General features: G+C 45.1%; 2 protein-coding genes across 4 annotated transcripts in view; both read left to right on the top strand.

The window, feature by feature from the left end:
- Nucleotides 1–15,433, top strand: part of LOC143270598 (sperm motility kinase Z-like) — a 107,412-nt gene extending 91,979 nt beyond the window's left edge. The window contains exons 1-2 of one of the 2 annotated variants that reach the window (XR_013047808.1): nt 10,063–11,343; nt 11,433–15,433. The gene's annotated coding sequence lies outside the window, so the exon portion shown is untranslated. Of the gene's footprint in view, nt 1–10,062; nt 11,344–11,432 lie in introns of those variants that run through there. The other variant, XM_076561120.1, reaches the window with a different exon arrangement.
- Nucleotides 798–8,853, top strand: LOC143270597 (putative sperm motility kinase W). 2 transcript variants are annotated; one of them, XM_076561113.1, is made up of 4 exons: nt 798–3,346; nt 3,742–6,772; nt 6,904–7,036; nt 8,360–8,853. In XM_076561113.1, the coding sequence occupies exons 1-2, from the start codon at nt 1,824–1,826 to the stop codon at nt 3,764–3,766; spliced, it is 1,548 nt and encodes a 515-aa protein (XP_076417228.1). In that variant the 5' UTR covers nt 798–1,823; the 3' UTR covers nt 3,767–6,772; nt 6,904–7,036; nt 8,360–8,853. The 2 variants fall into 2 exon arrangements, with proteins under 2 accessions (XP_076417228.1, XP_076417227.1); XM_076561112.1 differs by having other exon boundaries at nt 8,340–8,853.
- Nucleotides 15,434–24,255: the final 8,822 nt, after the last annotated feature.

Raw genomic sequence — 24,255 nt, 5'->3', positions numbered from 1 at the left:
ATGTGTCCTCTAGTTTGGCTAGTTTTCTCTGTACTTTTTTCCATCATGATCTCAATGTCCCTTGCTCATAGAATCCCTCCTCTCTCTCATTGATTGGACTTCTGGAGCTTGGCCTGGCCTTGGTTGTGGATATCTGCATCTGTTTCTATCAGTTACTGCATGGAGGCTCTATGATGATAGTTAGACTATTCACTGTTCTGATTACTGGAGTAGGACAGTTCAGGAACCCTCTTGAATATTGCTAATAGCCTAAGGTGGGGTCATCCTTGTGGATTCCTGAGAACTTCTCTAGCACCCTGTTTCTCTCTATTCCAATGATTTCTTCTTTTATTATGTTATCTCGTTCCTTGCTCTTCCACTCTGTCCTTTTTCCAGCTCAACCCCCACCCCATTCCCTTATGTTCTCATTCTCCATTCCTTGCCCTCCATTACCCCACCTCACCCCCAGTTTGCTCATGTAGATCTCATCTATTTCTCCTTCATTGTGCTAGCTATGTGTCTCTCTTGGCATCTTCATTGTTAGCTAGCTTCTCTGGAGCTGTGGGTTGAAATCTGGATAACCTTTGCTTTGCATCTAGTATCCACTTGTGAGTGAATACATACCATGTTTATCATTCTGAGTATGGGTTATCTTGGGATAATTTTTATATACATTTTCATAAGCAATTGCATGATACATTTCCATACATGCCTATACTGTTCTTTGATCATGTTCCTCTGCACTATGTCAGTCCCCTACCATATCTTTGTGACTGATACTGTGACTTTACACAAGCCTAGCCCTCTCCTTCCTGTGACCAGGAGAGACAAAGTAGACAAAAAGACTGTTTCTGTTTGTGGACCTGCCTTGTCTCCTAAAAACTATATCTAGTTTAGCTACTTTCCTTATAACACAGCAGTTCTCTAGTCACTGTGCTGAGTGTGGATTCTTCTCACAGTCTCATTATGTGGTATGCTGTTCTTCCATTTGTTACAAATGTTACTTCTGCCATTCTGACCATGAACAAAGGCTCTTTAGTGTGTTGCTGAGATGGAGGTGAAGTATGAGGGACTCTCATGAATGATTTTCACATCTATGTTCATCAAGGAAAGGAGCTCACACTTGCTTCATTTGTTGAGCTTACTTGGTGGTGGGATCAGGCTAACACTGGCACAGGGATGTGTTTGGGTGTGTTCCTTTGCTTTTTATTTCTTGCACTATTTTCTATAATCCTGGTATTCATTCTTCTGCAAAGCTTTGAATGATTCAGGGAATCCATGAGATCTGGGCTCTGCCTTGTTTGGAGCTGTTTTTGTTGCCAATCCACACTGGTGTTTATGACTTATGTGTTTAAGTGTTTTTATTTTATTTTAACTCAATATTCACACATGTCTAGGAATTCCTTTCATATTTTATAATTTTCTGGAGTATAAATATTGTAACATCCTAAAGACCATCTGGACTGTAGTTGTATTAGTTACAACATCGATTTTTCTATGGTGTTATTTTTATCTGATCTCTCATTTTTTGCATAGTGGCTCATCTGTGAACAGAGCAGATCATTCTTTCAGGATTCTCAGTATTTTCTTTGAATACCAAATTTACTAATACCAACTCTGATCTTTCCTATGATTTCTCATCCACTGCCTTAGATTTGGGTTCTTCTAGTATTTTTATATTCTTGAAGAGCATCATTAGATTGTTTGGGATATCTCAATTTCATAACAGAGAATCCAAAGCTATGTCCTCCACTTCTAAAACTGGAATTAATCTTTTTTCTTTTAGCATTGTGTGGGTCTGAGATTGCCCACAAGATAAAGTGGTTGAAATTGAGCAGAACACCATGGGCAGCCACATGGATGAGGACATTCTTGAAAAGGATTTCAGGATGTTAACATCTCTAGGTTGTGGTTCCTTCGGGGAGGTGAAGCTGGCCTGTCACCTTCCCACACATACACGAGTGGCTGTCAAGGTCCTTGAGAAAAACACCAACAGTGTGGCTGACATCAGTACTGAAGTGAACATCCTTCAGTCTTTAGAACACAGGAACATCGTTCGATTTTTTGACATGATCGACACACTGACAACCACTTATCTGATTATGGAGTATGTGGCAGGAGAAGACCTGGAGAGCTGCCTCGGGGCTCTGGGCTGTTTTAAGGAGGAGGAGGCTAGAGTGATTTTCCGGCAGGTGGTGTCAGCAGTTCACTTCCTCCACCAGAGACACATTGCACACCGTGATATCAAATTAGAAAACATCCTAGTTGATGCAGCAGGAAATGCAAAACTTTGTGACTTTGGTATGGCAATTGAAATCACAGAGGGGCAGATGTTGGAGGAGATCTGTGGCTCCTTGCTCTATTGGGCCCCAGAGATCTTGGCAAGAAAGCCCTATGATGGACTGGCAGGTGATATGTGGAGCTTGGGTATCGTCCTGTATGTCCTGGTCACAGGGCACTTCCCATACATGGAAGAAACCCTTGAAGGTATGCACAGGGTCATCACCACCACAATGTGTCCCATTCCCTACCATCTGTCAAAACCCTGTAATTTCATCATTGCCCGACTACTCATGGTCCCTATCTGCTACCGATTCACAATCTGTCAGCTTGTGAAAACAGCATGGCTGGGCCCAATTCAAGAACATGTACTGCCTGCCACCAAAGAAATCCTGCCCAAGGTCGTGGAGACCATGTGCACCATCGGCTATACATGTGAGGAGATTGTTTCATCCCTAACTCACAGGCAAGAAGATAATCATGTAACAGCTACTTGCAACATTCTCAAATATCAGCTGAGTGGTGGGGACAGCCATCAGCAAGAGCAGTTGCCCTGGTTAACCAACAGCCCTGCAGTTCCTGTTCGTCTCCCTCTCCCCTTGAAGAGAGCCAGTGAACCAGCATTTACAACCAGTACACATGCTGGGAAGGGTCACTTTAAGGAGGAAGGTGTGGAGGAAAGAGGCAAAAGATGTAGAAGCTACACCATGCCTCACAGATCCTCCTTCCTGGAGGTGCTGTCCTCTTCAGACAACACAGTCCCAGAAAGAGATGCTCTTATGGCTGATGTCATCAACAATGCTGCGGAGGACATTGCAGTCAACAGGAATTCTGTTGACCCCCTGCCTGGCAATCTCTCCTCCCCTGAATCAGTCTTGGATGAAACACCCACAGGATTTCTGAACCTGGGCTTCTGTGAAGAAGATTCATCCCGGGAGCCAGACATTCCCAGTGACCAGCCCCAGGTGGCACCCATAACAGCTGGATCCAGGCCATTCAGGGTCTGGAAGCTGGTCAGGAATCAAATTTCCCATGCACTGAGAGCACTCTGCAGCTGCTGTTGCTGCTGCTGCCTGCCCACCCCAAGGTGAGCCCTGAACCCTTGCATCAGGGGCCACAAGGAAATAGAGGACAGTGGAGACCTATATGGAGAACAGTTGGTTGGGCCACACAGATGAATTCCTATGTTGTCTTTTCAATCTGCCATTTTAATATCCTTATACCCACTCAGAAGGCCCAGAATTTGATATGTAGTACATTAGATGGCAAATTCACAGCTTCCTGTTCATGTAAAGTCCTGTCAGGTTGAGGCAAAAGCAGATAGCCTAAAATGGGGACGACAGGGTGGGAAGGAAGGGAGGAGAGTTTTTCTAATGGGGTTAAAGGTTCAGAATGGAGGAATCAGGAAGGGAAATATAGCACAGAAATTTATCTGTCAAAGTCACTAATAGAGGTGCTTTCATGTTTCTTTCTGCTTTGAAGTGTGGAAACTGAAATGGCCAAATAGAATTCCAGACCGGGTGAGGAGTGACTGCCACAGAAGTGAGCCAGAAATCATCTCCAGAGTGCCAGCTCCCTCCAACCCAGGGCAACAGGCTCCTGCCTGCATTTGTCCTCCAGCTATTGGGTCTGAGCTGCCACTTTGCATCTCTTTCAGCTTAATCCAGCTTCAGAACTGTTGTGGGACAATGGGGTTCATAAAGCACATGGACCCCATGACCCTCTACCTTCCTAGCTTTGGTTGTGCTTGTAGGACCACTCACACTGCATGGAAAACAGCAGCCTCTACCACCAGGAAGGACTTCATACAATCACGGCTGCTCATCATCTTGGTCACTTTATCCCTCCAACTTACTCTGTGACTGCCTTTTGGACAAAACAGCAAGACCTGTGTAAATCCTCTGTAAAATGGAGGTGGGTGAAAGGAGATAAAGAGGACTAATTGGGGAACAATTTTGAGACAGGAATAGAGGACATGAGAGGTGGTGTAGAATACGGAGTAGAGTCTGTCCTGAGGAACTTCCTGTCAACAAAGTAACATGAAAGAGATGTGTGTGCTGACCTGTGACAGGGGCCGTGCACAGTCTACAGCAGGAACAAACCTCCCCTGAAGTGCAGACTGGGAGGGAGCTAGAAATATCCAGCAATGAGGAGGAGAGGGCCTGCTCTGATGGTTCCTAGCATGTGTCAAGGCACACAAGTAGGATGTTGTCTTGGAAATAACATCCTGTTCATTCCTACAGAGCTGGGGTATAGCAGGAGAAAAGTGCAGCACTATTGGTCAGTGGAGTCCCATCCTCCTCAGTGCTGAGTAAGTCTTGTCTGTTAAGGTCTCACTAAAAGAGGCACTTTCTTTATTCTTTTGGGTTTTATTTGGGGAAAGTGAATTGAATTAGAGTCTTGGTGTGGTTTAGTGCAACAGGAAGGATCCAGGTTGGAAATCTGTGTCCTGTGTGATGATATGTTAGGCTACAGGTTCCAGTATCCATCCTCCAGGTTAGGGTCTCAGCTGCCATCTTCCCCATCCTTCACCTCACTGCTGCCCCTGCACTGTTGTTGAACATCCCTAAGTAGTCACGTGTATCATCGACCCAATGAATGTCTACATCCCTCATGGTTCCTGTGGTGCCAGGGTCCATGGCATCTAAAAGGGCTGCCTCTGTCAACAGGACAGACTGGCACACAGGTCTCAGGCTTTCCTCTTCTTGATTCATTCATCACCTCCAAACTGCTTTCTGACTGTCTTTCAGAAGAACTGCAGTAACTGTAAATCCAGTGGGAGATGGGAGAATGGAGTTAAGGGGGAGGAAGAGGGGAAAGGAAGTGCAGAGGATGGAGAGGAAATGAGAGGACACGTAGAGAGGGTAGAGTCTGTCCAGAGGAGCTTACCTGAAATGAGTCAGGAGAAAAGGAGATTTTCATGGAACAGGGGTCTTGAAAAGTGAGACCAGGAACAAATGTCTCAAACAGAGCAGAGTGTGACCATGGGTTTATTGCGAGCCATGAGGCGGAAAGACCCTTCTCTGATGGTTCCTGGTATAAGTCAATGTAGTGAAGTATGAGACTGCTTTGGAAAGGGGCTTCCATTCTGGGCTACTGAAGAAGGGTCTGGCAGCAGAGAAGGGTGGCTCCGTCATGTAGTGGAGTCCTCTGCTGCTCCTGTCTGACATGTCTTTGGCAGATCTGATGATGTCTATGTCTTTGTCTCCATAGCCTCCTTCATCCAGGATTCCCTTGCTGTCTCCCACCTCCTGATCCAAGAATCTTACATCAGTTTTTCCATCTCATGGAGGGATTCATAACTGACATTTGACCTTACATTAACATTGTTCTGCTCCAATGTGGGAAGGTAAGTAGGCCTTGCCAAGCCTGATCCTGGGTTGTTGTCTTTACAAGGCCATAACACTGGACTTCTCTATGACCAATGCCCACCATTGGGGTCAGACTTACAAGGAAACCTTGATCATCATGGATCTCTTGATGACAGCCCTGGTGCAGTGTGAAGCACTGGTTGAGGTGGAGTATCTGAACTGTTTTCCAGGACACCTTCCAGGTAGGGAGCAGAACACTGAGTTGGCAAGGGGAAATGAACTCAACAGTAAATCCAGGGTCTAATTTGTGTGAATCATGGGCCTACAGGTAAGTTTGAGTACAGTAAGTGTCTGTGTGTGGTAGAAGATGAGTCTCTGAAGCCTGGTCTGGATGTGGTAAAAAGGATCCATGAGGTGGCATGTGCCAGCATCCCTGACACAGAGGGAAAGTTATCACTGACTTGCTCAACTGAAGAACAATGGGAGACTGAGAGACTGCAGAGGTTGACAAGGGAGGAACCAGCTTCTCTGCTGTAGTTGGCCTCCAGCTCCATTCTGACCATTTGATCTTGTCCTGTTAACAGAAACTTATGCATATTAAAGTCTTCAGCAAGGTCTTCCCAGCAGCTATCAGTTACTTCTAGAACCCTGACCATCTGGCGAGTCCCATGTGCAGAGAAGAAGATCAGTCATTTTCTTCAAGAAGAGAGAAATTTTCAGTTTGTGGGTATCACCTGGTGTCAGATTGTGTTTCTGCTGCATATCAGTGAAGGCAGGGTTGAGAAATGTTTGAGGATTCTGTTGAATTCTAGAAATGAGATGGGGAAATTTTCTGAATCCTCATTTTATATTTTACTTTTTTTGAGACTGGATCTCACTATATAGCCCTTACTATCCCGACACTCTCTGTGTAGAACATGCAGTCTCAATCTCACAGAGATTGACCTCCTTTCTCTGCATCCTGAGTGCTGCGATTACAGATGTGGACGGCCATGCCTGGCTTCAAGTACTGTATGTATAGCATCAATGGTAAATTCCTCAAACTTTTGAGGGAAAAGAGACAAGTCTTGTGCTTCTTTCATCCTAACAGGTTCAGGAATGAAGTGAAGGTTCTTTCATCCAGGATGGACTACAAACAGCAGCAAAGTCCAAATCTAATCTTCAGAATAGAAGTCTATGTCCACCAGTAAACATACCTGGAGGTGAGATCTGTTGTCATGAATTCTTCTGGGGACCCCAGTCAGTGGACTGGAGGAGGTATGCACTAGCTGATACATCCTTGGAAACAAGGCACAGAGCATGCAAAGGCTACTCTCTAACCCTGTTTTTACAGGATCCTTCAGTGCAGTCCAGGCACAAATCCCATGACTTCAACCTGACCAACCAGGAGCGTCCAGATTGACAACCTGGTCTAATTGATTGAGTTCTTTCCATTTGAGCCTTGAGATCACAGCTGAGGACTCAAGGTGGGTCACTGAGACAGCTGGTGCCTGTCTTGGGATGTTGGAGGCAGGGCTTTCACTTTAAGGACACCAGTGGCAGAGGCAGTACATGAAGCCACAGATTCTAGATAGGAGCTTCCATTTCTACTAATCTGACACCCAGATTCTGTCTGCTTGTCTGCTGACTTCCATGGTTCCTCTTGCTCATGGGTCCCACAGTGCTTTTGTTATTTGTCAAAACCACTTTGGGTTGGTTTTAGGCAACTGAACTTTGTTCATACTCCCTGGTTAATGGAGAGCCCAGGGCTGAAGGTTTCTGAAATCTGAACCAACTGGGACTCTATGCAGCCCACTATAGACAGTGCGTGATGATAGAGGTGATCAGCCCCTCCCAGGAACATTGTGGACCAATCCAGCAAGACCACTGTACTATTTCATGTCCTGAGTGTTCTGTTGTTCATGTTCTGATGCCTACAACCTGTACATTTTGCTTATGAAAGAAAACAGTGATCCTTGTTTTTTTGGGACAAGCTTGTCACACATAACACAGTCATCCTCAGTTGTATCTGTTTTCTGAAAAATGTCTAAATTTCATTTACTCTTGAGAGTGAGAATGTTCTTTTTATCCTGTATGCTCTTCATTTACTTATTTCATCTATTTATTTACTTATCTCTCTGCTGAGTTATTTATTCATTTATATATTCATTGTGTGTCTTTTATATCAGTATCTTGATCACACTCATGATCCTATCTCTTCACACCTGCCCTCCACTCCTACATCTGCCCAAACAAAATTTAAGAGATTCAAAGGGAAAATAAGATAAATTTTAAAAAGGGGAGAGACTTCAAGGTTTCCTCGTGGAGGCTTCAGTGACCAAGAGTGACAGAGTGAGTCACACTATAAACCCCTCTGTCCACATGTCTTCACTTGCTAGTGCTCATTACAGAGTCACTGGTCTGGTTCCAGGCCTTGGGTTTCTACTACGCTAATTTTGTATTTGATATTGTCATCTGTCCTTTGCAATTGGCACATTAACTTTTTTCACTGTCTGGGTATGCAAATTTAAAACTCTGACTTCAAAATCACCAGTGCCACAATACAAACCCGCTTCTAAATAAAGTGTCATGGTGGAGATGGAGAACAGAGGACGATAACCAGGGATTGCAGAGGCAGCAGGAAAGAATTGACTAAGGGAGGAATTTAGAGAGAATGGAAGAGACAGATGGGAGGAGCCATGGGGAGAGGGATGCACAGTAGGTCTAGCTTAAGTGCTGCATATTTCAAGTTCCCCTAGAGTCCCTTTCCCATGTCCGTCCTCTTTAAAGTGATGAGCTCTCTACATCAGGAGACACAGGGTGGCGACTTACAGGTGTGGCCTGAGACAGCAGAAGTTGGAGCTCTGCAGGAAGTCCAGATGGCAGTGTGCCCACTTCCCTAGCATGAAGGGTCTGTGTCCAGCACAGGAGGAGGTAAGCCAATTACCATAGATTTCCCTCCAGAAAATCCTCATTATCAAGGGAATATGTTTCAGGGCTGGTGTTTCACAGCATCCTTGTCTGAGGGGGACTTGAGCCAATATCATTTACAAGCTACCCTTGAACATGCAGACCATGTGGACCAGTCTGCAGGGGAATAACTAGGAGTATTCATTAACCTGTCCACACTTCAGTTTTCTGATCCTAGTGAATTGTTTCCCCACATGAGGGGAAGGGATCTCCTTCCTCTCCTTCCTCTCCTTCCTCTCCCTCCTTCCCTGCTGTTGTATTTGCATCCTTCATTTATCTCTGTGTCCTGACCATCAGAAAAGACACAGTCCCACTGAATGCTGGTCTAGTTTATGTGTTTGTGAAGGGGCCTCACTCTAGGGAGTTTCATCAGAACCATATTTGTCTCCTAACAGGAAAGTGACAGCAAGCTGTAGGAAAATGGGTACCACTTTGGATGGAATGCTGGGACATTGCTCCACTTTGGAAGTGAGTAGGCCTTACCTAGCCTAGGGCACAGTGGTCAGAGGTGTGGTCAGCACTCTTGAAACTACTTTGTACCCAGTTCCCACTGGGTACAGTGGTCAGGCCTAGACATCCTTGTTGACCATAGAGCTATGGCTTTCTGCTAGGCCTTCTGCTTGCTTGACCTGCTGGGATAATTGTCTAGAGTGTTGTCAGGTGCACCTGACAGGCAGACAGCCTCTCCATGCAGTGAAGGATGGCCACTCTGAGTAGCATGATTGTCAAGGCTCATCTCTGGGCAGCACATTGCTGAAAGCATCTCTGAGACCACTAGTAGATGCAGAGTTTTTTGTTTCTTGTCTAAACTTGACTCTGGCTTAGGGGATAGGAAGAATGAGGCTGATCAGGCAGGTCTGCCTCAATCCCAAGAGTAGGTGGTCACTTAACTTGTATTACAGAGGGCAAGAGATCGATAGATGGATAGATAGAGATAGATAGATAGATAGATAGATAGATAGATAGATAGATAGATAGATAGATAGATGATGGATGGATAGATAGATAGATAGATAGATAGATAGATAGATAGATAGATAGATAGATAGAAACAGCTGTGTCATGGCTATAGAGGGATATTGATATAACCTGGTGTAGGTGGCACATCTCTCCCCTCTGACCCTAACACCATTGAGAAGGAACACTTTGAATCACAGATCGTGAACATCTTCTCACACCTGTATGCTGTGACATCCATTCTGTCACTGGCCAGTGACTTAGTCTGTGTTGGGTTCCAGAGACTGGGGAATGGGGATTGACACAACCTAGCAAGGGAAACCAGCCAGGAGACAATGACTGCTTCCTCCTCTGCCCATGTCTGGTCTGTATGTCAGTGAGTGACCATTAAGGAATGTCTCACCCTGATGCACTTAACTGAACTCATGGCCTGTGGAAGGGAGCCTTGGGTAATGTGTCCAGCCATGGAATCTCTCAGGAGACAGCACATGTTGTCCAGGACTCCAAACCCTAGTAATGATGGTCTCTAAGAATGTGACCCAAGGCCGGGCGATGGTGGCGCATGCCTTTAATCCCAGCACTTGGGAGGCAGAGGCAGGCGGATCTCTGTGAGTTCGAGGCCAGCCTGGGCTACCAAGTGAGTTCCAGGAAAGGCACAAAGCTACATAGAGAAACCCTGTCTCAAAAAACCAAAAAAAAAAAAAAATGTGACCCTTAGGAACCAGAGTTGATGCCTAAGAGGCCAGGTGAGTTTAATGTGAACTTTTTATATTGCTGGCCACTGTAGGGAGCATGTGGTGGCTTTTAGATTGTTACATGTCAAATGTCAGATTATGATGAGGCTCACACATTCAACACACTCCTTTCCCACTGCCTACGTCCTGGAGGCAGCAGGAACAGGTTCAGACAATACATGCGTTTTGTACCAAGATCTTTTCACACACTACCCCAAAGTTGCTCAGTAATACTCACTTCCCAGTGGAATAAAGTGAGTCCACATGATGCTGGGTAGCTTGCTTTTGGAGAAAGGCTGACTGGTTTGGACTGTTTAAATTCCTCCAAGGTCATTGACACAGATAGGATGACTAGTGTGGTAACAGCCTGGGTCTCTTTTAGTCTCAGAGGCCAACTCCAGAACTCTCATTGACATCCTTTCTTTCCTCAGATCTGCAGGTTCTGCTGGATATGTTCAGACAAACCTCATCTTCACCGTATGTGCATCCTGTCTCATCTAGGCAAGTGTTCAGTGAGCTGGGTGCAGGAAGCACAGCGTCTAGACACAGACATGTTGGTGAAACTGTGTTTCCTTCTTGATCCTAGAGCCTGTTTATGGGACAGTAGCAGAGCAGCTAGGACAAACCAGTCCCTGCAATCAGGGCTTCTCAAGGAGACCCCACTGAGTTCTCCCACAGGAAGTCACATGGGAAGAAAAGGGTCATTATTCCTGCCTCATTATGTCCTGAACTCCACCAGAAATAAACCAGCTATTATCTGAAAGGCCACAGGTCTAGGGTGGTGAATGTATCTTTCTGACAGCCTCATCAACTACCTAATATAAGCTTTTTCTTTTAGGTGCCTGGCCATATCCTGAATCCTGGAACCTGAGAACTCCTGACCTGACCTTTATGCACACTGAGCAATAGTGACCTTGAGGAAAAAGTGCACCTCTTCCCTCTCCTTCCTATCAGACTAGCATGCCATTGTCTGAGCTCCAGAGGAACTCAGAGGCTCCACACAGCAACAGGAGGACACGCTGTGGAGGACGATGACATGGTTTCTCTGCCACCATCTAACTACAGACAACCACCCCAAATTACCAACAAGATCTGGGGAATCTACAGGAACATCCCCCTGTGAAAGCCTCCCAGTGGGTACTTACTGTTGAATCCTGCCCAACATAGACCCCTTTGCATTTCAACAATTCAGAAAGTCACCTATGCCTCTCTGTCTTCACAGATAACAAAGAAAACCTGCCTGAGCAGGTAAGAAATATCTCAGAAGAACTTTGGGAATTAAATATGCTTCTATTTCTGAATTCAAGAGTGGATCTCCTGAGAAGGGCAGTACCCATGGACAACCTGTCCCAGGCCTCCACTAACATGAAGAGGCAGAACTTGAGGTCATACATTTGGCCCATTTCTCACTGTTTTAGGCAGAAACAATTTACAAAGAAATACTGAAGTATTTCATTAGAATTCCAACATAATTTCTATAAATGGGCATTTAGAATGCTTTGACACCTGGAGGAGAGAAATCCAAACAATATGAGCTCTCAGTTTCTACCAGTTGTTATTCTAAAGGTGACAGATGTTTGCACTTCATCTATAGACTCAGCAAAACCCAGTCTGATGCTCAAACACAAGATGTAACAACCAATGGGACCTAAACCTAAGAGACATGGAAGAGGACAGGAGAGATCCCTCCAGACCCAGATCTTCTTCTTCCAGGACTTCCCACAAATCCTCAGAGATCCATAAAGAGCTACATGGAAGTTATGGAGACTGGATATGTGGAACAGAATAGAAAGACCAGAAACAGACCCAGCAAAACCCTGCCAGCTGATTTTCTCATGGTCACCCATGGAAATCAAGGCAGAGAGAATGGCTTGTCCACAATTGACTGCAGAAGGAGATTTAAAAACAAGCAATAAGGAACCAATTGAAAAACTGAACACAGTCACCATTTCAATTGACCTCAAATACAAACACTATAATGCTCACATAAAGTTATAGAAGAGGACTACATGATTTCTTGCCTTATAAAAAGGAAGATCAGAAATAACACAGAGTAGATGAACTGTGGACTCGGGAGCCCTGATGCCACCAGCCATGAAAATAGAGAAGCTGGAGCATGGCTGGAGCAGACACTCCCCGAGGACATCTAGAGAGAGCCTGGCCCCTGACACACCCCAGCAGACAGCAAATCCCTGACAGTGAACGTTGTGTGGCTATGAGGAGGTGGAGGTGTAGTGTGTGCTGTGTGGTTGTGATGAGGGCTGAAACCTATCACACCATGTGGGATGGAGATGAGCTGTGCAGCTGATCTGATGATAGCACTGTATGGATGGTCCAGTCAGCTGGGGGAAGCAGCAGGGCTGACACTTAGATACTCACATGTGCTACCCTTGCCCCTCCCCTTGTTAACAACTTACATACAGTGTCAGTGTAAGGACATGAAGGACTCCTCTCATCCACACTCACTACTTAGTTCTCTAGGTTTTAGGACTAGATATTCAACTCCCTTCTGATGTCCCCCAGACAATGCTAGATTCTAGACAATGCTAGACATGCCTCAAACCACAGTGTACTAAGACATGGGGAAAGGTATCAGTCCCTGTTGGACACTTGACCTCCTACAAGGACACACAGTTACTGCGTGGTTCAAACACTCCTGGAATCTTCCTGCACTGACATACAACACTAGGTATAATGCAGTGTGTGACACCACAGCCATGCATCCTCACTTGAACTAGCAGCTGTCAGACCATGACAAACAATCTCTACATCACATACACACACACACACACACACACACACACACACACACACACACATACACACACGCTCTAATACACTTCTAAGTATTGGGCCATGCATGACTTCCTACCATATCACACATTGACTGCTAGATATCAGGTATTGCAAAACAAATACTCTCACATACCTCTCATATATTTTTAGGTCTGGATCCAGAATGTAACCCACACAATCCTTTACTAACAGCTACTTATCAGGTCATACAGGACACTATCTTGCCACTATACCAAAATACTCTGCTAGTATTGGTCCCCAGTTGACACCCTAATATCACTGAAATTCCACATACACTGCTAGGGTTCACACCCTCTTGAATATCACACCCAACCACTATAATGTACAATTATAGCATCAGTGCCCAAAGGATATCACATTTAATCAACCCATATATCCCTGTTGGATATCAGACTGCTGGTCATTCCATACTCCATGGCAACTCCTACAAGGCTAGCTGAAGGCCCTGGAATGCACACCTCACCCTACAGCTGCCTCACATTCACTGCTATGTGTCAGGCGCTGCTGGATCCCTCAATGCCTCACACACACTCGGAAGTGTCAAGCACACTCGGACATCACATTGCACACTGCCAACATACTTCAAAATGTGATCAGACCTTGACAGACACCAGATCAGCCATCAGCTGACACACACTCAGTAGGGATTGTGCAGAGCTTGACACCCCGTTCTTCCACTGCTCCCCTCTGACATACAGTTAGCATCAAAAACACTGGACACACCACCACCCCTGTGACCACACATCCACTCTAGGTACCAGGTCCAGTTTGACCTCATACCCCACATTAATCGACAGCCATCAGACCATGTGGGGAACATTCACCCTGTGAGGTCTTGCACAATACCTAGCAATTAGCATTGACAGACCCCCTCCTTCTGCTGAAGACACATCCACACTGCTAGGCATCAGCTTCTACTGGACTCCTTCCTATGCTATACCATGTGCTGGGTCACAGTCTCTACTGCTAGTTACTGGGCCATGCTGGACATAACCCCTGTCCAAACCACAGTGCATATAAAGTGCTGTGTGTCAGGTTCACTTGAGCACCAGGCTCCATCACATGGGACATGCTAGGTACCAGACAATGTTGACACACACCCTTAACCCCGATATGCATTACTGACCCAGTGATCATTGCAATTTCAAGGCTCTTCTAGACACCTCCATCACTGACATATCAAGTTTCTTGCTATCAGACACTACCACTTTGTGCAGATTTCAGTCATGTATATTGAAGTATATTGTATGCATATACAATAATTGTCTTCAAGTCTTACCCAACATAGCACCATTCTGCTGACAACATACACTACCAGACAGGGGCATGGGTCTAAGCACAGTTGAAAATTAGCAGGGCTATTGTGGCAGAATGGGTGAAGGAAGAGAAACTTATTAGATGAGGCTGTTATCATGCACAACATCCGGGTTAGGACTGGGGAGTCCTGAGGATGTGATACACAGTAGGGCATCCAGGCCTCAGGCAGGTATGCAGCAAAGCCTGAAACAAAGCAGTGTGTTTCAGGCTATATGGCAGGGGTAGGAGTGTCCAGCCGGGCCTGATAACTAGTGGTACATGGGTAGGTTTGGCACCAGGACTGGGGGGGGGGCAGTAGATAGTAAGTCCTGTCATGCGGCAGTTCCTGATAGTGGGATGAGTCTCTGTGGGAGAAGCAGGGGGATGCTCTGTTGTGTGTCTTATGAACACAATGGTATATGTTGGGTGGCAGCAGTTGGGAGCTGTCTAGATCCATTAGGACATGACACCTAGCAGTCTATGTAGGAAACCAGGGGGGTTGCAGCCATGCCTGTTCAATAGTAATATATGTGGAGCAGTGGTGAAGATGATGATGTTATAAAGAAAAGTGTGTGTTTGAACTTGTGGTGAGTAGTCAGAGAGTGTGCTGTATTGTCATGGAGATAGCTGTCTTAGAGAAAATGAGTCAGTGACTAGGCAAATAGAAGCCCAGGGTCAGTATATTATTAATGAAGTTGATCAGAGAAAGTATCTTCAAGAAATGGATTTGAGAGATTTGGAAGAGTAAGGGTAGAAAACAAGAAATGTGAGGCTTGATGAATACAGGCCTGGGGGAGGAATTTGACTTTATTTTTACTGTACCAAGAAGCCATGTTTTTTCTTTGCCAACAACACTAGGTATCATCATCTCTAAGGTGTCCTCACACTTAAAACCCACCCCCACATTGCTAGGTGTCAGCTTCTACACTGAAAAATGGCTTCTACAGCAGGTGCCAAACACACATGTCTAGGCGTGAGGTCTGGTGGGTCAACTGTCCATTAAAGAAAATGCTCCTCTCATACAGTTGGGTAGCTTGTTCTCCACGACATCAACAATGCAATGGCTAAAGCTCCATGCTCAGGGCTGGGTATCTGGTGTTTCTAAGGATCCCTTTACCTACAGCAGCAGAAGCCATAAACAGACGCCCACATACTATAACACAAGTGTCAGGGGCCAGTATTTATCTCTTCCCATAGAAGCACATATACATACATGGTTAGGTCACATTCCTGATAGGAATCACCTCAGCTGCATCAGAGCTAGGCGTCAGATCCTGCTGGGCACCTCTTCCCCTACATCCAAAAGACCACACAGTTACATAGCTAGTCTTCTAGTACTGGTACCCCTCCCCTATATCAAATGCCTTGTACACAGCCCCACACTCACAAACACACTCAGACACACATGCTTGTATGATCCCATGCACATGCTCATGCACTCTCATCTAGCTGTCATGTCAACAAGGTCTCCCCCATTCATCAAAAGCCCTATTTACACACTGCTGTCAAAGTGCTGCCCTTCTGGGTGTCCATTCCCTGCAGCCAAACACATACACAGAGAGCAACAGATAGACAGACAGAGACAAAGAGATACAAACAGAGAGACACAGAGTCTGAGATCAGGTCCTGCTTTTCCCACTCTACAACAGACAAAGCTGTCTACTCAGGGCTAGGTGTCAGGTCCTGATACCTACCTCTTTTCCTATATTCAAAGTGCAATATTCTTACACATCTAGTTTACCAGTATGCACCCCCTCCCCTATAATCAAATGCTAGGTACACACTCACACACTCAGAAACATACTCAAGCATGCATGCCCCTACAAATGCCTTCACAAACTCAATGCACTCTCAGCTAGCTATGAGGTCCTAGAAGATAGCCACCATACAAGGAAAGCCCCACATATACTTCTAGGTGTTAAGTCCTGTGAGGTAGAGGTATCACCCATACAAAAAACAACCCCACATACACCTCTAGGTGTTAGGTCCTGTGAGGTGTCACACATAGAGCCAAAGCCCTATTTACACACAGCCAACAAGGTGCTTCTGCTGCTAGGTGTCCATTACCTACAGCCAATCTCTCTCTCTCTCTCTCTCTCTCTCTCTCTCTCTCTCTCTCTCTCTCTCTCTCTCCTCTCTCTCTCTCCCTTCTGCTCTCTCTGTTCTCTGTCTCTCATACACACACAAATACACACAAAAGCACACACACACACACACACACACACACACACACACACACGCACACACAATGTATGTGCAGGCCCTGCTAGGTAAAACCTTACCTCTAGCCCATCTCTCATACACATAAACAACTATGTGTCTGTTACTTCTAGACATTTCCTCCCCACAGCAAAAGCCCCACATACACACACAGGGCTAGATTTCTACTCCTGCTGGGTACAATCTCCCTAGGAGGATCTCAGGAAGATCTCTAAGAAGGCATGGTATCAAGCTCTGGAAGAGAAATATACATACAGCCAAAGCTAGAAACAAAAAGCCAGGTGTCAGGTACTTTTGGTATCCCCTCCCTTCTCTGCACCTCCATGTTTTATACTCACTTCAGAAGTTTGTTATTCAGAAACAGCTGATGGTTATGATCTCTGGCATTTGTCTTTCTGGATCTGGGTTCTCTCAATATCTTTTCCACATCCATCCATTTACACAAAAAGACGACTTAAAAACAAAGAGGATGATTGTGCTGAGTGTCTGAAACTAGTCCTGTGATTTTTGCAGTTGCATGCAGCTTACAGGACCATTTCTTTATGAATGTCTAATGTGGGAAAAAATGGCCAACTGTGGGTGCCTCCACTCCTGTATTTTGGTCCGGAATTGTGTAAGAAAGTAAAGTGAAGTAGCTGTGAAGAGCAAGCCAGTAAAGAGCTGTCCTCTGAATCTACTAGAGTTCCTAGAAAACTTCCCAAATGATGGACTTTGAACAGAACACAGGAACCTATTAAACTCTTTCTACCACACTGAGTTATGTCACAACTGTCTATAAACAATACTAAGTATACTAGGACAATATCCCAGGACCTGTCTATAAACAATACAAAGTATACTAGGACAGTTTCCCAGGACTGGCCTCAATTTGTAATCCTCCAAACATCACCTACTGACTGCTGGCTTTAAAACTGTAATATAAACCTATATAAACAATAGAAGTTTTAAGGTTGTCTAGATCTCAGGGAGAAAAGAAATCAAGGATCAGTACAATACAAATCCATGGGGTGAGGTTATTTTAATGAAGTTAAACATAGAACACATCTCAAGTAGACAGATTGGAGAAATACTGATGAATGAAGACAGACACAACAAATAGTGCCTAATGATATATACAGAGACAGGGGAGGAATTGAGTGTATTTTTAGTATGTTAAGCACCAATCAGAGGGTATAAACACAGGAGTGAAATCCTATGACTTGAGATAATCATGGGACATATAAGCAGCAACAGAGGTTGCAGGAAGGTCAGTTTAGGAGGCTGGCAGAACTGTGGAAATCATGGCTTGTTCACACTCTGGATCCAATGTTGGTGAATATACCCACTTAACTCTGTGGAACATGGCTCATGAGGTCAGAATACATGTTAGCACATCGTGACCAGCACACACAACCATTGTAATACACATAACCTGGCTCATGAGCAGACATCTCATCTCAACTCCTGCATTCTGGTTGGTGAGGTCAGAAGGGATACTACTCCTAGATCATCCAGTATCAGGAATTTATCCCACCTACAAAACAGCACCATGTGTCTCCACACCTGAGCTCAAGCAGTCTTGCGGGCCGCAGAAATATATCATAAGAACTCAGCTGGTTATGGCAAAGTCACTACCTGGAGGGATCAGGGAATTCCTCCAGAGGAAGCCAAATCCCAAGGAGTTTTTGGTGTTACTTGGCTTGTTATATATCAGCTGTATTCTGTTATGAAAATCATGTGTGCCTTCATAGTTTTCCCAATTGACTTTCCCCTAAGAAGGACTAACAGTGTAGACTGATCACTCTCTGGACATACACATTCCAGGTATTTGGAGAACAGCCTCAGGAAAGGCTTTCTCTGGAACCAGTTATCTCCCTTAGCCACTTTCAAGGACTACAGGAAACACCACCCAGGTGGACGCCCAACTGCCAAAGACTAACAATGATAACAGCCCACCTGAAAGTCTCCTGACTTAAATTCCACAAGGAGACACCACCCAGGGGGGCGCCCAACTTCCAAGGACTAACAAGTGATAGCAGCCCACGTACAAGTCTCCTGACTTACAGTAAATTCACAAGAGGACGCCGCCTAGGCCAGGTGGACACTAAGTAATAGTTTTACACAATTTAGCTTAGGCCCTCCTTTCTTACAGCCTTACTAACTTTATAGACCTCTAACTACTTACCTAACCACTTCTAGGAATACTTAGATAAACTTCTGTGCTAACAGCTATGCTCAGTCAGAACTCCCAGTTCAAGCCTCCCTGTAATTATCATTATTGGTAGCATCCGGCCAGGTCCATCACTGGATGGAGGAAAGTACCTTATCAGAGATACCTTTGTACTCTCTAAGAACAGACTTAAGCATCCAGGCTACCTGTTTGAGAAGGCCTGGTGGATGTGCTAATTAAGCTTAACTTCCTCCTTTCCCAAACCTTACCTCCAGTTCCAGATCTCCCTTTAACTATCACCAGGGGCATCTAGCTGTACACAGGTTGCCTAGAGACTGAGCACACTTTCCTCCACCCTGCAGAAAAACGGCAGACAGCTTGGACAGATAGGAGCCACAGGAAAAAAGAAGACAGTTTTATTTTCTCCCATTGACCTAGCAACTTATAGATTTTTAACATCCTTTACCAAACACATTTAAGGTTATAGCTGTGCACGTAAGATCCCTCTTCTTAGATGTTACCCATATTTAGCCTTTAGTTAATTCATTAGTCACTTCCCCTTTGGGTCACAAATGGTAATTAACAACTAGTGCCCCTCTTTGTAATTCTTATCAACCCTCCATTTGATCCTGATAGCGGACAATCACTGCCTGAGGAAGTTCAGGCTGAGTGTCCTGGGTGGAGGGGAGGATCGTGATTTTGGGGAGATATATAACTGTAAAGCAGAGGACTAGAGGGGAGAAGAGAAAAGAGAATGGAAGAACTAGATGGGTAAGAACTTGAGAGGAACAAGCTGAGATGGGGAAGAACTAGATTGAAGAGCTAAAAGAGAGGACTAGAGGAACGAGATGGAAGATGAGGAAGAGCCAGATGGGGAAGAACAAGATGAGGAAGAGCCAGATGAGAGAGAAGGAGACAGGAGAGGAGCTGATAGGGGAAAGAACTAGATAGATGAGAACCTAGAAGGGACAGAACTAGATGAAGGAATTAAGATAGAACATAGAGGGGACAGTAGATAAATATAGAGAGAAATCAGGCAAGAAAGGAGCTAGACATGAGAACAGAACTGAAGCTGTGTATAAAGGATGTTATGCCAGAGGAATTAAAGCGAATGGATCAAAGAACTCTGAGTGCGTAGACTGATTTACCGACCCTAAAGATTCTCTGCTGGTTGATAGAGCCTTCTGCGGACCCTGGGAGGGGACTATCGAGGGGCTGGACCCCCATAGTCCTCGTTAAAGCAGAACACAGATGAACCTAGCATAGCCAAACTCTGAACACCAAATATCAACCTAAACACTCCCCAACATAAAGGAAACAGAAACACTCAAGTAACAAGGCCCATGACAAAAGCAGAAGTAACATGAAAAACCCAGGACAACATAACTCCTCCCAAAATGACCAATTCCAAAGTAGAGAGGCTTAACCAAATTCAAGGCTGGGTAACAGGGAAAGCCCAAAGGCAGATGCATGGATCTCCCTGGGAGGGGGAAATAAAAGAATATCTCCTGGGGGCAGGTGAGGATGGGAGCATGAGGGTTTAGGTTGGGAGGTGCATGAAGGGGCACTCTACTGAGAGATGACTGGAACAGGGGAGCAGAATGGGGTCAGGTAGAACATGATGCAAAGGGAACTCCCCGAAATCTATGAGGATGAAACCAACTAAGATGTCTAGTAATGTCAGATACACAGCCTGAACTGGCCATCTCCTGTGATCAGATTGTTGGCTACCAATTGTCAGAGAGTCTTCATCCAGTAACTGATGGAAATAGATGCAGAGACCCACAGCCAAAAATTACATTTCTTTGGGGTTTCAGGGAATCTTGCTGAAGAAAGGGAGGAAGGATTGTAGGAGTCACAGGGGTCAAGAATATCATAAGAAAACAGAAACAACTAACCTGGTTTATAGGAACTCTGTCTGAACCAACAACCAGAGAGCCTACATGAGACTGAGTAGGCCCTCTACATATATCTGACAGCTGTGTAACTGGGTCTACTTGTGTGACTCCTAACAATGGTAACAGGGGCTGTCCCTCGGGCTTTGGCTGGCTCTTGGGAACCTATTTGTGAGTCCGTGCTGTGCACCACTCTGCTTCTCAACACATACTGCCAATTGGACAAGTCCTGACTCTCAGAAGGGTAGAGGACACTGAGATAATGTGAGGTCCTTAGATGGACAAGAAAACATGGCTATTACTTTGGGAATATATTGGTGTCATTGGCAGATACTGTTGTGGGGTGTAGGGTGTGAGCACTTTTGAAGATCTGGCAGATCCAGTGCTGGGTAGTGATTAGTACAAACCACATGGCAGGGACCAGGTCAAGGAAGGACTGATGCTCCATTAGTGGGAGCAAACTGCCCATGAGTAATATCCCCGCTGGGTAAGGCTTGTTATTATGCATGTCTTTCCTGACCTCACCCAGCAGCTTACTCCCCAGCTTGCCCATTGGTGGAACCCCAGGAAAGTTAAAGCACTCTGAGAGCAGTGGGCTATGGAGACCACCTGGTGAGACTTAAGGAGGACAGCTCCACAGTGATGCAAACCCCAGGAAAGCAAAGTGGAATGCCATGACCATTGACCTTCAGCTGTGTCTGGGCCACAACATAGCTCCCTTCCCACCTTGGTTTTACATCATACTGCCTAGCCATTCAGTGTTATATGTTAATGACCAAGATCTCATATAGAAAACAACACCCAAATAATGTTGATCCTCCATGGACTGTAAGAATGAAGTTAAAGACCAAGGCCAAAGGGCAAGTTGCATGGTACTAATGACTATGGAGTCTGCTCATTGCTGGTTCATTGCCCACCAGAAAGAACAAGATAGAATGCATACCATGAGAGTTCTTTGGGAATGAAAGCTCAGCAGAGTGGGGAGATTGGATAAAGGTAAAAAGTTCCATAGCAGCCCATGCCAGGAGCAGCTGAGTGGGTAAGAGGCCTTGGCACTTCATTTCCTACACTAACACATATTATACCTTATACCAGGCAAGTGGTCCCCAATCACTAAGGAGCAACTGGGGATCTGTCTTCACACTCAGGTACCCTGTCCTTTGCAGCCATCACTGAGCCAGTCCTGGTCACCTCTTTAGTACCCTTACTCACATGTAGACACCATTGAAGATTCTGATTCCACCTTGTATTGATGACTTCTCAGGGATCACATGGTTCTGTGGGGAAGACAAAGGGAGAACACTACCCATTTTCAGTCCTTTTGAGACTGTTGGCCCCTCCTTTCATCTATCCACTCCCCTTCAAATCAAGATTGGGACTGAACTTCAGATCTCAGAGCTCAATGAACACTGGTTTGGAAATCATCTGCAGCCCTGGTTTTCCCTGGTTCACACCTATCCAGTTCTTAAATTCTCAGAAGACTTTTGGCGATGGGGTGAACATTACCTTTGCATTTAGATTTTACAGTCCTGGCAGGTAAACCAGGGGCCTAGGGTTATATATCCACACTGCCCTGGTCGTCATCCCTTATGCTGAGATCTGAAAACAAAGTAACCCTGACTTGCCTGATACAGACCCTCCATCTGCTAGGAAAGTCATTGAACTTTCTGATAAGTTTTTGCACCCTGAAGGCAATCCAAATTAAACTGAATCAGAGAGAATTATAAAAGCCCAGGTTTAATGGTTAAAGTGTTCCCAGATGAATCCCCCGTCCCTCAGAGAGGAGAAGGGATGGTAGACTGGAAGAAGCATATGTCTGTTTTTTGGGATGCAGCTCTGGGGGAGGAGCTGTGTTTGGCAGGCTTTGAAGGGGTGAATTTGGGGAGGAACTGTGTTTGGTGAGCTTTGAAGGTGTAGGTTTGGGGAAAGAAATGGGGGAGGAGAGTTAAGATGGATCTTCCACCAGACTCCTTCCAAACATTCCAGACTCTTTGGGTATAGGGAAGCCAGGGTGCCAGGGGCTGAGGTGGAGCTCCCACCCAAATATTCCAGACTCTTTGGGTATAGGGGTACTGGTTCAAGTCTGACTACTTCCTTCAGGCATGGAGCGACATGAGGAAGAGGAGTTGGGGGTTGCTGGGCTCACATACAGCAGGAGGTGTGAGGGGAGGAGCCTCCAGTCAATTGTCATCCTGGAGACCTCAGGCATCTGTTTCCTGAGGCAGCAAGGAAGGCAAATTTCTATGAAAAATAGATTATTAACATCTACTCTAGTTGTACTGTAAAGATGAATGTACAGAGCAGAAGAGCTGACAAACCCTTAATGGGACATGTTGGAAAACCAGTGGATTGCTGGATGTCTTTCTGTATATGGTGAATGTGTGTTGCTCTGATGTGGTTGATAAATTAAATACTGATTGGCCAGTAGCCAGGCAGGAAGTATAGTATAGTTGGGAAAAGCAGGGAGGAGAATTCTGGCAACAGGAAGGTTGATACGGGGGTCACCGGCCAGACACAGAGGAAGCAAGATGTGAAGGTAGAGCTGAGAAAAGGTACCAAGCCATGTGGCTGAACATAAATAAGAATTATGGGTTAATTTAAGTGTAAGAGCTAGTCAATAGTTATCTTGAGCTAATGGCCGAGCAGTCTTAATTAATATAAGCCTCTCTGTGTTTACTTGGGTCCAAGAGGCTACAGGGCTGCAGTAGCCAGGCAGGAGCAATAAAACTTCAGCTACAAATGGCACCCAATAGCTGGAATTTGTACCTGAATCTTGAGAATATTTAATAAGCAATTCTAAATGGAGTCCAAAACAGGTTCCTGCTTCATGTGTCATGTGGGTGGTGAGATGCCACACCATGTGGGTTTGAGGTACTTCATAGTGGGTTCGTGGCATGCGGGCTTGACCTGCAGCATGGCAGCAATGAGGCTTCTCCATGTTGCACATTGCACTGCATGGCAAATTTAGCCTTTGCTAATGAAAAAAGAAAGAGAGAGAGAGAGAGAGAGAGAGAGAGAGAGAGAGAGAGAGAGAGAGAGAGAGAGACAGGGAGGGAGGAAGGAAGGAAGGAGAGAAAGAAAGAGAGAGAAAGGTAGGAAGGAAGGAAGGAAGGAAGGAAGGAAGGAAGGAAGGAAGGAAGGAAGGAAGGAAGTGAAAGAAAAGTTTTTTGGGCTATAAATGGTGAGATGGAAGCATAGACCCACTGCTCCCCAGAGTTCTGCCATGTTGGGAAGCTGAGTTGGGCGGAGTCAGCAGCCAAGGCTTCTACTTCAGTACTAGCCACTGCAGTTTAAAGCTATAGTTACACAATAAGGCAGATTCAGATGGAACAAGACTTTAAATGGTTTACAATGTGTATATAGGTAAAAATGTATGTAGACTTGGAAGAGAGAAAAAATGAATATAGACAATTATATAAACTAATAGTTTTAAAAATAGAATCTTTAAAGAGACAGTAAAAGTAATATAAAAAATAAACCATGAAAAGATGGATATTACACAGAAAATCTGTATTGTGTTGTCTTTGATATTTTTAACTGCAGAAAGACATTCAATTGTAAAAACTGCTCAGTTAAACCAATATTGCATTTTAAAGGTAACTTGACTTCAAAATTTGGATCTAAGGATATGTTGCTTTGGAAAGGATGCTCTGCTTTTGTTTCCACAG

The sequence above is a fragment of the Peromyscus maniculatus genome, chromosome 23 (assembly GCF_049852395.1).
Source record: "Peromyscus maniculatus bairdii isolate BWxNUB_F1_BW_parent chromosome 23, HU_Pman_BW_mat_3.1, whole genome shotgun sequence".
NCBI lineage: Eukaryota > Metazoa > Chordata > Mammalia > Rodentia > Cricetidae > Peromyscus > Peromyscus maniculatus.
This window is presented reverse-complemented; position numbering and strand designations above follow the sequence as displayed.

What these genes read in the sequence shown, in the direction of transcription:
- LOC143270597 (XM_076561113.1), top strand. Translation starts at nt 1,824, where the DNA reads ATGGGCAGCCACATGGATGAGGACATTCTTGAAAAGGATTTCAGGATG. An exon ending in TGCTGCCTGCCCACCCCAAG is followed by an intron (nt 3,347 to 3,741) that starts GTGAGCCCTGAA and finishes TCTGCTTTGAAG; the next exon opens with TGTGGAAACTGAAATGGCCA.